The 16,772-nt window shown below is 47.8% G+C and overlaps 1 protein-coding gene across 1 annotated transcript in view; it reads right to left on the reverse strand.

Annotated features, from left to right (window-relative positions):
* The window catches only part of CPLANE1 (ciliogenesis and planar polarity effector complex subunit 1), a gene marked incomplete at its 3' end in the record, with an annotated part of 35,901 nt that extends 24,542 nt beyond the window's left edge, over positions 1 to 11,359 (reverse strand). Inside the window, exons 1-9 of the mRNA XM_088454998.1 lie at positions 11,126 to 11,359; positions 8,214 to 8,351; positions 7,744 to 7,867; positions 6,357 to 6,476; positions 5,098 to 5,333; positions 4,622 to 4,728; positions 3,837 to 3,993; positions 3,643 to 3,746; positions 3,378 to 3,560 (exon numbers count right to left, since the gene is read on the reverse strand). Coding sequence (XP_088311124.1) covers positions 3,378 to 3,560; positions 3,643 to 3,746; positions 3,837 to 3,993; positions 4,622 to 4,728; positions 5,098 to 5,333; positions 6,357 to 6,476; positions 7,744 to 7,867; positions 8,214 to 8,294 — 1,112 coding nt within the window. The remainder of the gene's footprint in view (positions 1 to 3,377; positions 3,561 to 3,642; positions 3,747 to 3,836; positions 3,994 to 4,621; positions 4,729 to 5,097; positions 5,334 to 6,356; positions 6,477 to 7,743; positions 7,868 to 8,213; positions 8,352 to 11,125) is intronic.
* Positions 11,360 to 16,772: the final 5,413 nt, after the last annotated feature.

The raw sequence follows: 16,772 nt of genomic DNA on the forward strand, positions 1-16,772 counted from the left end.
TTTCGCCTGTTTTGACTTTAGTCCGTATTCAATTTGAAAGACTTTCCGCCTAGACGGAAAGTCAATGCAATGTAATAGGCAAAAAGCTTTGCCTATGAATAGGAGGCGGAAAAAAGTGCAGAATTGGGGTTTTGGGGTGCAACGTTGCTGGAACCTCCCCGCAGCCTTCAGACAGTCCCCCAAAGGTAAACTGTATCAAAAATGTTTTAAAAACAACACCCCAAAAAAATCACTTTGAATTTGGGGGCGAAAAAAAAATGTTGGGGGACAAAGTTAAAAACTAGCGAATGTGACTCTGGGGGGGTCCCCAAGTATGCAATTTTTTCATTGCAGGGTTTGCGGCAGGTGGATTTCTCACAATTTTTTCAACTTAACTTTAGCAACTTTTAAATATGCTGACCCCCATTTTCAAGTACCCCAAATTTGCTGGGATAAGTTATTTTCTGCAAAAAAAACCAACTCCTGAATACTATTCTGCATCACGTATACAAAAACGCTATTTAGCAGCTATTGAGCCCGTTTAAAAACACCAAATACCTTCAGCAAGCCAAATCGGGGGGGTACCATAGCTAACCCCCATGTCAGAGCATCTTTTAGGGGGTGTCTGGTTGATTTTACCCAAATCTGACAGCACTTTCTGCTTGTTTCAGTTTCGCCGGGGTCCAGTTTTCGCCTACTTTCAAATTGAATACAGGCGTCGCGATAAACGCGATAAACGTCTAATTAGGGATGAAACATTACCATGAATATCAGTGTAAAAGTCCAGAAGTAGATCAGGGGTAGGCAATGGCCCTGATTCAGAGCCGGACGCTCTGACCAGAGTGCTCGCTCTGAATCAGGGCCCTCCTCCATTAAAATGGAGCGTCCTCCTGGACACTCATATAGCTGTGGGTCACCACCCACAGCATATACGAGCGTGCAAAAAGATGGTCGCGATGGTCTTCGCGACCATCGGACTTGCGAGGGAAACCCTGCGGTCGGGTTTCCCAGCCGCAAGGCCAGGAGTGATTTTGGCTCTATCAGAGCCAAAAATCACTCCCACTGACATCACTAGTGATGTCAGTGGGGCCGGCTTCAGACGGTAGGCGTTCCCATGGGAACGCCTCCGTCTGGCAGGCACGCCCACCAAAGGGGGCGTGCTGTCAATCAACATCGACAGCACGCCCCCTTTGGTGCGAGACCCCAAGCGATGGAAAGCCCGTCGCTCGCCGGGTCTCGCGCATGCGCACGACGGAGCTCCCTCCGTCGTGCGCATGCGCAGTGGGGAACATCGACCCACTTGCGAGCGTACTGTCGCTCGCGAGTGGGTCTGAATGACCCCCAATGTGCGGCACTCCAGCTGCAGCGGAACTACACTTCCCAGCATGCCAAAGTTTTGCCGTTAGGGCATGCTGGGATGTATAGTTCCACAGAAGCTGGCGTGCCAGACGTGGTCTGCAGCTGTAGAGCAACAATGTACCTTGTAATTATAGTGAATGAATAGTTTCCAAAACCTGTGCTCTGACCCGAATAGGAAATGACCAAAAAATAAACAGTCACAAAAACATCATAATGTGCATTTTGGTTTTACTTAATGATCACAACTAAAATATAGTAATAGATTTAGTATCTATATAGCTACTATATGCAAGACTACAACTAGCATTTACAAATTAATAAGAGGAGATGGGAGCAGGGCTATAGTCCTATTTATACCACCTGCAAATTGGGAAATTAGATCGGATATTAGAACATTTAAGTAGATGTAGGACCATTAAGAAAACACTATGGAAATACTAAGGACATCTACAGCGTCTTATCTAGATTTGCCTGCCCTCTAGCCGGGGGCGTATTAACACCTGAGTAGGCACGTGTGCAGCAGCCCCCTCCTCTGAGCAGTGGCCCCCCAGCATCACATCTTACATTGCTCCAACAAGTAAAGCAGGTCCCTCCTCCACCCCAGCACCATCATCCCAGATATTGGGGAAGATGGCGCATGGCCACATGAGAGCAAAGGCTCTGGAACAATGTCAGTCTTTGCTATCACTGCACAGCGCCATCTTCCCAAAGAGGTAACTGGGGAGATGGCGCAACGGTGGGAGCAAACCCACTTGCCGGAGCAAGGCAAGTATATTATGGGTGCAGGGTTCACAGTGCGGGGCCCCCCCTGGACCCAGGGGCCTGTGTGCACCACACACCCTGCACCCATTATAAATACACCTATGCCTCTAGCAGCCTATGAAGATTAACTGATTAACGTAAAAGGTTACGCTGTAAATCGAAGAGGCAATAAATCTCTTGTGACAACATTTGTGCATATAAGATGCCATAATGCTATAGCCACATGAATTGTGTTTGTAAGATTAAAACAAGGCGATTTCAATAGTGAAGATGAAAACCAGACGTCGAAAGCCCGGCACCAGTGAAAATCCTGAACGCTCTAAAAGGTAAGTATTAACTAACCTAACCCCCCCTACCCTAACCCTCCTTTAGGGGTGCCTAACCCCAACCTCCCTCCCTAGTGCCTAACCCCCCTTTAAGTGCCTAAACCTAACCCCCCCTTCCCCGCAGCCTAAACCTAACCCTCCCCCCGGGGGTGCCTAACCCTAACCTCCCCCCAGGGGTGCCTAACCCCCTCCTTCCCCTAGCCTAACCCTAACCCTCCCGGGGAGGTGCCTAGCCCTAAGTTTCCCCTCGGGAGCCCCTAACCAAACCCCCCCCCACCCTACACACAGCTGTCCACGCCCAGCTTACCTTCGATCGGTATGCCGGGCGTCTGTTCCCCGGCGTAGGTAAAATGACAGGAGTCGGGTTATCGACGCCTGTCATTAGACCCCTGCCGGGATTAGACAATCGGGAAGCCGGCGGTCAGCATTTCGACCGTCGGCATTCTGACTGCATTCCGTTCAAAATGGCTGTAGCCTAGTATTATACTTTTATAGACTCCAGAAATCATTATATTGTACTTACATGTTCACAATGTAATTTATGTCAGCGGGACAGAACTAGTGATAGAAGGAAGCTAGAATGAAAAAAAAATGGAGGAATGAAAGATAAATGAAAAGACAGAAAAAGGCTACATAGAAATGAAAGTGAAATAAAAACACAACCATAAAGAGAGAGAAAATAGCACACAATGCAGAAGATGGAAAGAGTAAATCTAGAACCGCGGTGACTACAGAGAAGTGTAAACACATTTATTGATCAAATATTGGACAAAAAGCTCTATGTGGTAGTGAAATTATACAATTTACAATCAACATGAATAGCAGCTGCTGCAAATGGTAAGATATGGTTCCACCATATTTTTTATGGCACCGAATGATATATCACAAACATATGAATATAAGGGAAGCCGAATAATACATTCTCAAGTGGCACTAACTTGGAGAACTGACCTGTATGTGATTAACGGGTGAAGTGGGATGAATTCTGCCGGGCCGAATTCCACGCTACATCCGGAGGTGGTCAGTGTCAGCAGCTCGCCCGTGCGAGTCAGTAAGAGGAGGGACCCTCTCTTCAACATACAAGCCAAAAATAGGCTGTCTGCAGTCCAGGCCATGCCCCCTACCCAGTACGACCTGCAAAAGGGAAGGAGCTTCTTACAGACACCGACCTGACATTACAAGATCATTAATTAGAAGAAAAAAAATACATACTGACCGTAGCAATCTGGGGGGGATTTGCTGATCCCTGCTGCTGCAGCCCCTCAAACTACCAAACACAGTAACAAAGTTCATTGTGTTCATAAAGAGGACACAAGTGGTCTGCAATAAGGTAAGGACATTACATTCTCATCATGGTGTCCCTAGAGCATAGAGGCGATACTGGTGTCATTATACTTGCAGCACATTTACCTTGGGGTCTTTCTGGTTTACCGCCATGGCCAGGACTAAACCATTGTTCGAGAACACTGCGAGCAGCGCTCCCTTAGACTTCACCGGCTCACAGGTCAGTGCGATGGTGTCCAGCGGGCAGTCCTGCTGTGCCCAGTGTACATGGTATGGGACCACACTAAGAGAGAGGAAGACCCTCATATAGACTGGTAACATAGGATTCTGGTTACTCAGCTATATCAGCTTGTGTTATAGGCAATTGCATCAATCAACAATGTTATACACTACAAAGACCATAGTTTGGGAAAGGACAGACTAAAAAGGCGTAATTATGGATATGTAAAATGATGACAAATAATAATTTTGGTATATATTTACTATCATCAGCATTACCCAGTGAAACACATTTCTAGGGAGTGTGTTATGTGGTCGGGAATATAGCAAGCTCCTTTGGGGTACATAACATGTAAGCATTATTTGAATAAAAGGTTAAGGATGAAAATCAGGGGTTTGTCTGAATTATCTGCACTAACATTATAACATCAATGAAAGCAACTCAGACTGAACACCGGCGCCCTCTAATGGCAATAGTTCTAACAGATCGGTCTATAATGTCAACCAGAGACACACTGCATTGTTTAATAAGTTGCAATATATTGTTTTAATGGAGCAGATTCAACATAACAGGCATTTTGTTGACATTTACATAAACACTCAACTCATGACAAAATCAACAATATGTTTTTGCACAACCGAGCTTTGAATATTGCAGTCCCCAAATTAAACATGGGCACGACACGGCTTACCTGTTATACTTCTGACTGTTTTCGAGCCAGCGCAGAGCCAGGAATGTCATCACAAGACGTGTGTCGGAGCAGAAGACAATTGCGCACAAGCAGCTATCACCCAGCACCTGTGATACGTACACTAGTGTGACTAGGATGCAGGTACAGTGCAGACATATACAGGGATGCATTGGGATAGAAATATACTATACTACAAAAATGAACTACTAATAGGTTTGCCAAGTATTATAGCATTTCTAACAACTTACTAAATACAAAAAAATATATTTTGCTTATACATCTTTATACTGAATAATTCTTTTAATTAATGCAAAACTCAAACTGTTATTTAAGAACATCCTACATTACAGTACCACTTATTTTTCTATGGCCTTTCACCAATAACCCCTGAGTAACACAAGTCTTCTACTGAGACTATCCATCAGCGAGCTCCCAACGCACACATTTAAATATATATAGATAAATATATACTGTACCTCATTCTTAACAAAGATGGCATTGGCAGTTGCTTCCCTATCTCCTATGCCGGGGAGCACAACTGTGTCATGAGGTTCAATCTTGGTCCATCGACCAGTAAGGACTGTGCTTTTTTGAGACACACGGCGATGCCTGTCCTCTGTGTTTTCCCACAGGTAGACACATCCCGTGTGAGTGGCCAGGAGCACTCTGCTGCCATCTCCTGACACGAACAGGTACAGCTTCAGAGAGGTTTCTGTAATCAGGCAAGCAAACCAGGTCACTTAAAGATTAAAAATACAAAGCAGATTACATTTTGAAACGTGTTTTTGCAATAACATTACAACTTGTGTGCATGTAATACATATCACTTGCGATGTAAGTGCTCCCCAGAATTCCTGCTCACTTCCCCTGTCATTCTCTGCCTCATTAGCATTCAGACACTCCAGAAAATGACCCTAAAATTAACTAGAAGGGACTAATATCCCTAGTCAAGCATGCTGTTAGCACAAAGGGTACAGGTTCCCCTTCAATAGAATAGACACAACAGATTGCAGTCTAGGTCCAGACAGATATCAGCTGCATGAAACCATTGCATCCAGTCTTATATTGCTCAATAAGACAATGAGGGCGTCCAAGCAACGGAAATCATGAGTTTTATAGAGATATATAAATAAAAAGTTCAGGAGTAAGGGCACAAGTATGGTCATTGCTATTTCCAGGTTGACAGGAAGCCACAAAACCACCTTAGGTTGGATCAAGGGAGCTGTAGACATTACCACCTTGTTTTCATGGAAAACCAGAGAAAGACTACTGGAAAGGACTTTTTGTAAGTGGGATTTTTATGTTTTTAATATATAGATTAACATATTCCTAATGCATTGAGGATGGCGCCACATTTAGGTATACAGCCATTATTACAATTATACTGCACAGATACCTCAATATTACACTTCCAAGGAGTACAGTGCTGTCCAACTACCTCCATAAAGAGGGTCACATTCCTGTTATAATGACATGCTTTCAGGCCAAAGACTATTGAATAAATGATTAATCAGAAGCCTGGGGAGATTTCAGGGAGGTAAAATCCACAAAAATGGGTTAGGGGGCCACATCCGGCCCACTGGCCGCTAGCTGAATAGCCATTATATAGCAGACAGGTTTTTTTGATACAAAACCCTAGAAATATGTAATGTAAAAAAAAATGCAGCTTCTGTATCTACTGAATACAGGAAAACAGACACAAATGACGACCACTGATGAGGAGAAAAGGATGTACCTTGTGCTGCACTAATCACTTGGGCAAGCTCTTCATTAGCTGGGACACTGTGCAGACAGTCCCAGTCCTTATTCCATAGGGACAATTTCCCAGTTACATCTATAGCAGCCAGCCATGCCCCTGTGGTGAGAAATCAAACAAGAGGTTAAACAGAACTAGATTATTTCCTACCGATATGTGTCAGGTATCCCTCATACAGCTTAATAGCATGATGTGTAGCTGATGAGATATTAAACCGGCTATAGTCTGGGACTATATTGAAAATAAATAAAATATTCTGAGTAGTTCCTGTACTTTGGCCACTTAAACGAAGTTATAAAATAGTAGCAAAAACAGAACAGATCTGACTTCATGTATTTTATTCCATGTGTGGTCTCGTATTTATGAGAACTCAAAATATGTGTCGACAGACGAAGGGATCGGTGCCGCCGCCATAACCACCACAGAATACACCTACTGCATAGCGGTCCTCGGAGCCGTAACTAGACTTTTTGGTGCCTGTGACAGAAAGTGCATTGCCCCCCCACCCCCTATTTTTTAGGGACATACGATGTGCACCCGAAAAAGGGCCATAGCCTCATGAGGAATGGCCAGGGAAGAGATAGGGGAGGTCAGGAGATACTGTGGATAAAAGAGGAAGCTACAAGTAAGAATGATAATAAACAGAAAATTGAAAGGCCCGAACAGCTCCCCCTGCCCTGCGGTGCCCTGTGCCATGGCACAGATCGCACCACCCTAGTTACGGCCCTGGCTGTCCTGATCCAACAAGGGACCAATATAAAAATGTAGATCATGCAATAAATTTAAAGGGCAGCTCTGCCGCCTGAAATTGCTACGGTGAGGATACAAAATCTACTACTTATTGGCCAATATAAGAACTCAGAAAAGCTTGGAAGGAGGGAACCCTACAAGGGGCCAATTTTATTGACAGGAGGAAGAAAAAAAAAAATCAGGTAAGGAGATATAGGGTAAAGAGTCATCAGCTGAAAAACCCACCTAGCCATATCACTAGCCAGGAGAAATATAAGCGTCCAGGTGTGGAAACACAAGAGAATAATACAGGGGCTCAATAGCAGAGCCAGCAGGACATCCCGAGCTAGGTTCAGGACCCATGGAAGTGGGCTAGGATATGCTAGCATGTATTGTTTGTTTGTAAATTCGGAATGGGACCTTTCTGTAAGGAAGCACAGTATCAGGAGCACTGGCCACCTGTAATAAATCAGCCAGCCAGCATTTCTACATGACATTTCCCCAGCATAAAGTTTGCACAAATAGATGCTCACAGGGGGTTCAAAGCCGTTTTGGAGATAAGCGAAAAATAACGAAGGTGGAAAAGGTTACTGAAGTATCTAGTGCGCATGGTATCAATATGGGTAATATTCACAACCATTGACAGAGGTATTAAGGGTCACAACGCTGCTCTTCTTCAGTAGTGTCTTCTTCACCCTGCCTGAGCGTAGGTTGATCTCACTAACAGTCTTCTCATCAACAAGGAAAACAGCTTCTTTCTCCTAAAATAAAAAAACACAGTACGATAATTCAATGATTGGGCGTGGGAATAATGATTAAATGAAGATGTCAAATTCTACACTATAGTGCTTGTTGGTTTCAGTTTGCTATAACGATTGGGAGTTAATACAAATGTTTTGATGGTAAAATGGACTAAATTGGGAGCAGAAACAGTATCAAGTGCAACAATGCATTTCATAAAATGAAGTAAATCATATACACATGTGATGTGATCATGTAACGGATTAAAAAAAAACAAAAAAAAAAACTACATTTATTAATTTAGGTCACTTCTTGTTTTCATCTCAATTACCAAAAGCTGTGGAATTAGTTTACTGATAGACTGACCTGCCCCAACCAACTCAGCCTGGAACTGGGCTTTTTCCTCTTGATGCCGGTAGACAGAAGAACTTCAAGAGAGACGTCCATGTTTATTAAAACATGTTACCAAGCTCCCCCAGACCAGCTAGACCAGAGTCCTGCTACCTAAGAAAGGCACAGTATGCAATTAGTGACACAGAAACAATGCATGGATGTGGTAAACAACCTGCAGACGTTACACAATAGCTTAATGGGAATACAATGTTATAGAAAATACTTGTGTATATAAAATCATTTTCACAGACTGCTAATTACTGTAAAATATTTACATGGACTGGCGCAATGTCTGTGTTGGTGCTCTGCTCTTTTAAGTACACATTTCTTCTTTCAGCCTTCTGAAGTGCAAGAAGAAATGTGCGTAAATGGCCTGATTCTGCATGGATCGCAAATGCAACTGCATACGCAGATCGGACATTTGTTGCGTATTGCGATTGTTGTGCATGCCGTTGCATGGAATTGCATAAACTAGCCACTGAGATTGTCTATGCAGCTTGGATACTCACTGCGTGCGACGAGACTTGCAATTTCTGCGACGGGTCAGAGCTGTTGTAATTGTGCGTGACGGGCTGATGTGCTTCGATGTTACCGATGTATACGCAGGAGTGCGAGGTATTACGGATGCGAGAAAGCAGTAGTGGGCGTCTCTATACTGGCTGAGCTGTGGCAGACATTAGTGTATTTTCACAGCTACATTGCGTGCCATTACGCAGCTGCGATCCGTGCTGAATCAGGCCCAAAGTCCGTTGTTTTGGGCACGCTAACGGTGGTTTGGACTCTTCCCCGGCTGTTTGGGCGCCCTAATCACTTCTTTAGTCAGCTTTTTTAGCCACATTAAATACTAACGGGCGCCTGAATGGAGAAACAATTGAATTGCTCCATCGGGCGCCAGAAAACATTTGAATCGCCCCCTATGTGGGTGCAACTATTTGTGATCTAAAGGATCGTTTGTAACTAAACTATTATTGGGTAGTGTGTACGCTGTATATAATCCATTTTTGGGATTGTTTTGGTCAGTCTGAATCTGTCTATTCGTTAGCATCGTACAGCAAAATCTTATAGTGTGTACCCAGTATCAGAAGGAAATGTGGATGGATTGAGCCTTTTATAAACAGGAAACAATCATTCAATCTCTGTTATTGTTATCCCTTAATTGCGAAGTATCAACATATTCAGTGGTGCTATACATACAGTATATTACCACTTATTCTGTATACATGTAACTCACATATAGACATTACAGGTAATTCTATACAGTACCACATAACCTCTGTACATGTAACTTACATATAAACATTATTACAAGCAATTCAATACAACCTGCCTACAGACACTATTACATGTAATCCTATACAATACCCCTTATCCTATGTACATGCAACCCACATACAGACATTACATGTAAATCTAAGCGGAATCAGTATCATATCCCGACAGCGACAGGTAAGTATTTTCGCTATTTACTAACCTAAACCCCCCCCCCAACCTAACCCACCCTTAGGGGTGCCTAACCCTAACCTCCTCCCCAAGTGCCTAAACCTAACCCCCCCCCCTTCCCTGCAGACTAACCCTAAGTCTCCCGGGGGGTGTGCCTAACCCTAACTCCCCACCCCTTCCCCTAGCCTAACCCTAACTCCCCCCCAGGGAGCCCCTAACCTAATCCCCCCCCCCCCCCCCCCACAGCTGTCCTTCGATCGGTAAGCCGGGTGTCAGGCTCCCGGTGTAGGTCTAATGACAGGCGTCTGGATTTTGACGCCTGTCATTAGACACTTGCCGGGATTTGACAGTCAGGAAGCCGGTGGTCGGCATTACGACAGTCGGCTGCCTGACTGCATCTCATCTATGGAATATCCCTTATCCTGTTTACATGGAACCCACATACATATATTACATGTAATCCTATACAATATTCCTTATCCTGTATGCATGTAACCCGTATTTAGGGCCTGATTCACTACCGTACGCAACTGCGAATACGCACGCAATCTGCTGATTGTTTCGCACTGCGCATGCGTACGGATCGCAGTGCGTGAACCGGCCGCTGCGATGGGGACTGCAATAGCAGCGGCTACGCAGACCCATAGCAGAGTGATTGACAGGAAGTGCCATTTGTGGGTGGTGACAGGGGGTGGTCGGCGAAACACAGGTGGGCCAGAACGTTTGAACGCCGTTGCAGGGGCGTGCATAAATTATCCACTGCGATGCCACACGCAGCCTGAGCTCTCATAGCATGCGTGGAGGTTAGCAATTTCTGAGTAAGGTCAGGGCTTGTGCAAGTGTGCGTGAGGCTGCGATGATACTCGATTGTACCGATGGTTTTGCTATTCTGCTTAGTATTACGGATGTGTGTAATGTAATGTGGGCGTCCTTATGTATTGCTGAGTTTGCATTGCAATTAGCATACTTAGGTGAGCGAGTTCGGTTTTACCCGGATCTTTAAACGGCATTTTATTGGCTATCGCCTATCATGTGTTTTGGGTAACCAATAAAATAAATCCGAATTTGCGGTAAATTTGCGATAAGAACCGAGTAAATCCGAGCCTGCACATCCCATCGGAATCGCAGTTGAACTGCGTGCGTGCGCAATATTGCGTTCTTAGTGAATCAGGCCCTTAGACATTATTACATGTAATACCACTTAACCTGTGTACATGTAACCCGCAAATAGACTTTGCATGTTACTCTATACAATACAACTTCTCCTGTGTACATGTAATTCACATACAGACATTACTACATTTTATTCTATACAATACCACTTATCCTGTGTACATGTAACCCGCATACAGACATTATTACATGTAGTCCTATACAATACATACATCATTCTATGTAATCCTATACAATATAGCCCTTATCCTGTGTACATGTGACCTACATACAGTGTCCCCGCTCTGCAGCTCTCGGCTCTCCTGACATGTTGGATCCTCTCGTTGGGAGCCCGGGAAGAGGGGCGGCAGTAGCGGCTAGTAACGGGGAATACACGGGGGAGGACACAGCTCCCAGCCCGGCCCTAGATACAGTGTACACACCCCCTGCCAGGCTAAGGGGCATCGGAGACACTCCCCTGCTATCCCAGCCCTGCCCAGGGACACATAGGCAGGCGGCCGGGCACTCCTCTTCCGTCGGCTGTGAATACAACATAAGGCGGCCTGCAGATGTGATGAGACCTCGGTGTGTCGGTCCAGCTCAGCGCGCATAGCCAGCACCCACTAGGCCGGGGAATAATGGGGTCAGCCCGGAGAGAGAGAGGTCCAGCAGTGACCAGAGCTGTCCCTGTTATTTATCACAGCCATAATGCAATGGGCTCTGGGCTGAGATTTCTATATGGAGACATCTCTGTGTATCACACTCTGGGCCAGATTCGCTTCAGATCACAACTGCGAATGCAATAGCCATTACGCACGCAGTCTCACTGCGATAGTATGCTAATCCACTGCAATCGCTATGCCGCCGCAGCACAACATAAAGACCCCCCAGACTGCGAAACCATCGGTAACATCGCAGCCTCACACACACTTGCACAAGATCTGACCTTGCTCAGCAATTGCTAACTTCATCGCACGCTATGAGTGCTCTGGCTGCGTATGGCATCGCATTGGATAATTTATGCACGCCCCTGCAATGGCGTCCAAGCGCACTGGCATGCCTGCATTTCGCCAATCCCCCCCACCCGTCACCACCTACAAACAGCACTTCCTGACAATCGCTCTGCGATGCGTCTGCATAGTCACTGTGATCACAATGGCTGGTTCGCGCATTACTATGAATACGCATAACAACAATCGGCTGATGGCGTGCGTTTTAGCAGTTGCGATCCAAGCTGAATCAGGCCCTCTGACATTTCTCTCTTTCCATATTACCCATCTGCGTCTAATAGATCTCCATGGACAAACTATTGCAGCTTGTTCCAAATATGATAGCTCAGCTCTTATGGTTATATTTCATTATAATAGCACCCACAGGAACTAGCGCTGTTCTCAATATTTGTGCTGCCATTAAGCATGTCATTTGTACAGTTCTATGGGGAAGGGGGTGCTTCTCACAGTTCTACGAGTTACTGCTCTCCCCCCTTCCTGCAAAGGAGTGATCATGGTGCACACTACACCCTGTCATCCTCTGGTGTGCTGTTTGAACTCTGCGCTGTACTGAGCAGAACACGTGACACAGAAACAGAGCCGTAACAAGGGTTTTTATTGCCCTGTGCCAACCCAACTCTTTTGCATATGATGTCGCGCATAGAGGGCGAGGCTGCCGGTACTCAGAACTGCAGCAGTGCCGGAGCAGCTTGAAGACACTCCGGACATCTATAATGACGGAAGGATGCCTGCTTATAGCGTCAAGCACTGCCACGGTAATGATAACCAAAAGCAAGGGCCGTGGAACGGCGACTGTGCCGCTCACAGAGCCCTGTTTTCTGTGCGGCAGCACCAGGCGCCCACCCCTAGTTATGACCCTGCGCAGAAGTCAGCTGTTTAGTCAGCTGCTCTGCTGGGCCAGTCCTGTGCTCCCCTCAGCAGTTTGTCACAGCCCCTTGCCGGGCCGAAATTTGACTGTCGTGTTTCCACTGTGGAACGTAAACCAGAAGCTGTTACCTGCTCAGGCTAGCGGACACATCCGGGTGCCGTCAGTTGTGAGAGATGGACCACCCCGGAGCCCTGCAGTTGCCTCTATGACATTGACATGCAAGCCAGATGTGGCCCGCAAGGCAATCAGGACCATACCGAATCATCTTGCAGCACCTGCAATTGATGTGTTTTATGTTTTTTCCTGTGAGGGCCAATGTGTGTGTATTTTTCCTGTGAGGGACAATGGCCCTCATTCAGACCCGGTTGCAAGCGCTGAGCGCTCGCAACCGGGTCGATGTTTTGGCCCTTCGCATGCGCCGCGGAGCAAGAGAATTTCTCTTGTTCCGGAGCTCACTACAAAACGGGTCGAGGGGGGGTGGCTACACAAATGGAGGAAGAGCAGGAAGCTCCCTGGGGCTTGCGACTGCCGAGACCCAACCTTAGGGTCTCGTCACAAGCCGCGATGGTCTTGACCATCACGACCATCAACCTGATCGGTCGCTAAAGCTGTGGGTGGTAACCCACAACTTAGCTAGCGACCAGGAGGCCGTACTTGAAAAGGTAAGCTTCTTGCGACTGCCTCTGAATGAGGGCCAATGTGTGTGTATTATTCCTGTGAAGGGACAATGAGTCTCATTCTGACCCGGTCACAAGCGCTGAACGCTCGCAACCGGGTCGATGTTGACCCACTGGGCATGCGCACGTCGGAGCCGGCTCCGACGTGCGCATGCACGAGACCCGGCTAGCGACAGGCGCTCCATCGCTACGGGTCTTGCACCAAAGGGGGCGAGCTGTTGATGTTGAATGACAACTCGCCCCGTTTGGGAGGCGGGCAGGGCGGGCGGCCAAACGGAGGCGTTCCCGACGGAACGCTTGCCATTTGGGGGCGGCCCCACTGACATCAGCAATGATGTCAGTGGGGAGCTTCCTGCTCGATCAGAGCAGGGAGCTCCTTGGGGCTTGCCAAGACCCAACCTTAGGGTCTCGTCGCAAGCCCCGATGATCTTGACCATCGCGACCATCACCCTGGTCAGTTGCTAAGCTGTGGGTGGGCGTATGGGGTCTCCAACGCGTTTCGGCAGGGGTTCTGTCTGCAAGGAGGTAAGGCCTTTTCATCTATACGTGGGACGCCGCCACTATACTACACTACCTCTCACCTTGCACCCCCCTCCCTGCCCACACTACCTCTCACCCTGCATCCCCCTCCCTGCCCACACTATACTACACTACCTCTCACCTTGCACCCCCCTCCCTGCCCACACTACCTCTCACCCTGCACCCCCCTCCCTGCCCACACTATACTACACTACCTCTAACCTTGCACACCCCTCCATGCCCACACTACCTCTCACCCTGCACCCACCTCCCTGCCCACACTACACTAACTCTCACCCTGCACTCCCCTCCCTGCCCACACTACACTACCTCTCACCCTGCAGCCTCCTCCCTGCCCACACTAAACTACCTCTCACCCTGCACCCCCCTCCCTGCCCACACTACACTACCTCTCACCCTGCACCCCCCTCCCTGCCCACACTACACTACCTCTCACCCTGCACCCCCCTCCCTGCCCACACTACACACTACCTCTCACCCTGCACCCCCTCCCTGCCCACACTACACTACCTCTCACCCTGCAGCCTCCTCCCTGCCCACACTAAACTACCTCTCACCCTGCACCCCCCTCCCTGCCCACACTACACTACCTCTCACCCTGCAGCCTCCTCCCTGCCCACACTAATCTACCTCTCACCCTGCACCCCCCTCCCTGCCCACACTACACTACCTCTCACCCTGCACCCCCCTCCCTGCCCACACTACACTACCTCTCACCCTGCACCCCCCTCCCTGCCCACACTACACTACCTCTCACCCTGCACCCACCTCCCTGCCCACGCTACACTAACTCTCACTCTGCACCCCCCTCCCTGCACACACTACATTATCGCTGCTAGCCTTTGCCCCCCCTCCCCACACACACTGCACTACACTACACCTTACTTTCTCTGGCCGGCTTCCTTCTTCATGCAGGCAGGCGCAGGAGCCAGTCAAACGGTGGGAGGAAGCAGCAGCCAGGTAAAGGTGACAACGGAGCGTCTGGAACAGGTGAGACCTTTTTTTCCTCGCACCACAGGGTTTTCAACACAGAAAAAGCTGCGTGCATTTTTTAAAATTGGATACTGCAGGTACAAAATAGTCTGCTCCCGCCATCCCACTTTATTTTTAGAAATGCAGACTTTTCAACGTTACCCCATTTCACCAAGTACAAAATGACCTGCTCCCACCTAATATTAGGCCTGATTCAGAGCCGCGTGTTATGCCGATATTCACGCAGCCCGGCAATGGTTTTTTTTTTCTACTGCGCATGCCTCCCGGTTTTGTTCGTACAGAGTCACACATCACTTTTAGGTGCATGGTATCCTGGACGGTCAACGAAAGGTAACGGTGGTGGCTATAAAGGCTTAAAGAGATGTTGTGTCTTAGGGGAGTGACATGGGTGTGTGCCACACGTGCCTAGTGGGAAATCCAGCTCTGGCTACCACAGCATTTTGCAGCGCCATGCAATACCCTCTGGTCTATGCTTAGCTGGTCAAGGGTTCATCCTACAGCGAGAGGGTAATGGAGGAGGACAGCGGCAGACAATGAGAGAGAGTAACGGAGGAGGACAGCGGCAGACAATGAGAGAGGGTAACGGAGAAGGACAGCGGCAGACAATGAGAGAGGGTAACGGAGAAGGACAGCGGCAGACAATGAGAGAGGGTAACGGAGAAGGACAGAGGCAGACAATGAGAGAGGGTGACAGAGGCAGACAATGAGAGAGGGTAATGGAGGAGGACAGCGGTAGACAATGAGAGAGGGTAATGGAGAAGGACAGCGGCAGACAATGAGAGAGGGTGACGGAGAAGGACAGCGGCAGACAATGAGAGAGGGTGACGGAGAAGGACAGCGGCAGACAATGAGAGAGGGTGACGGAGAAGGACAGCGGCAGACAATGAGAAAGGGTGACGGAGAAGGACAGCGGCAGACAATGAGAGAGGGTAATGGAGGAGGACAGCGGCAGACAATGAGAGAGGGTGACGGAGAAGGACAGCGGCAGACAATGAGAGAGGGTAACGGAGGAGGACAGCGGCAGACAATGAGAGAGGGTGACGGAGAAGGACAGCGGCAGACAATGAGAGAGGGTAACGGAGGAGGACAGCGGCAGACAATGAGAGAGGGTAATGGAGGAGGACAGCGGTAGACAATGAGAGAGGGTAATGGAGGAGGACAGCGGCAGACAATGAGAGAGGGTAACGGAGTAGTACAGCGGCAGACAATGAGAGAGGGTAATGGAGGAGGACAGCGGTAGACATTGAGAGAGGGTAATGGAGAAGGACTGCAGCAGACAATGAGAGAGGGTAATGAAGAACAGCTGGAGGGTGAGAGGGGGGAAAAAAAAACCAGACAGACCCAGGGAACACCATGCACAATAGCTAGTATACCTCGTACATGTCTCCTAGTATTTAAATCTAATAGTATCCTTCCTTGGTGTACACAAACTGATTCAAAGGTGGATGTAATCCTGATGTTTGTGCAGTTGAGCAATTTTTTTTTTCTACTGCACAAAAAGTCTAGGAAACCCTTACTGGGAGGTGGCCTGAAGTGGATACAAAAAGAGGGCGTGTTATGGGCGTCTACATGCCTGCAGCTGCGTTCTCTTGCGCAGCTCAGCGGCCACAGTAACCATATTTTAAAATAAAAGGAAGAATCTGCCGTAGCCCGGGGCTGCTCGAGGAGACAATGGTCCGACCGATGGTGCGTCGATGGCTGAATGGTGGGATCCACCAATGGACTTGGGTGTCTCAGGGTTTACTCAGTCCATCCCACATTACGGCACAAGGCGAGCGCTTAAACGGGCATTTGCATAATTTCACACGTGCAAATTCATAAGAAATCACATTCGTGCATGAATAGCGTCCAC

The sequence above is a fragment of the Taudactylus pleione genome, unplaced genomic scaffold (genome assembly GCF_031769625.1).
Source record: "Taudactylus pleione unplaced genomic scaffold, aTauple2 ptg000639l, whole genome shotgun sequence".
NCBI classification, from domain to species: domain Eukaryota; kingdom Metazoa; phylum Chordata; class Amphibia; order Anura; family Myobatrachidae; genus Taudactylus; species Taudactylus pleione.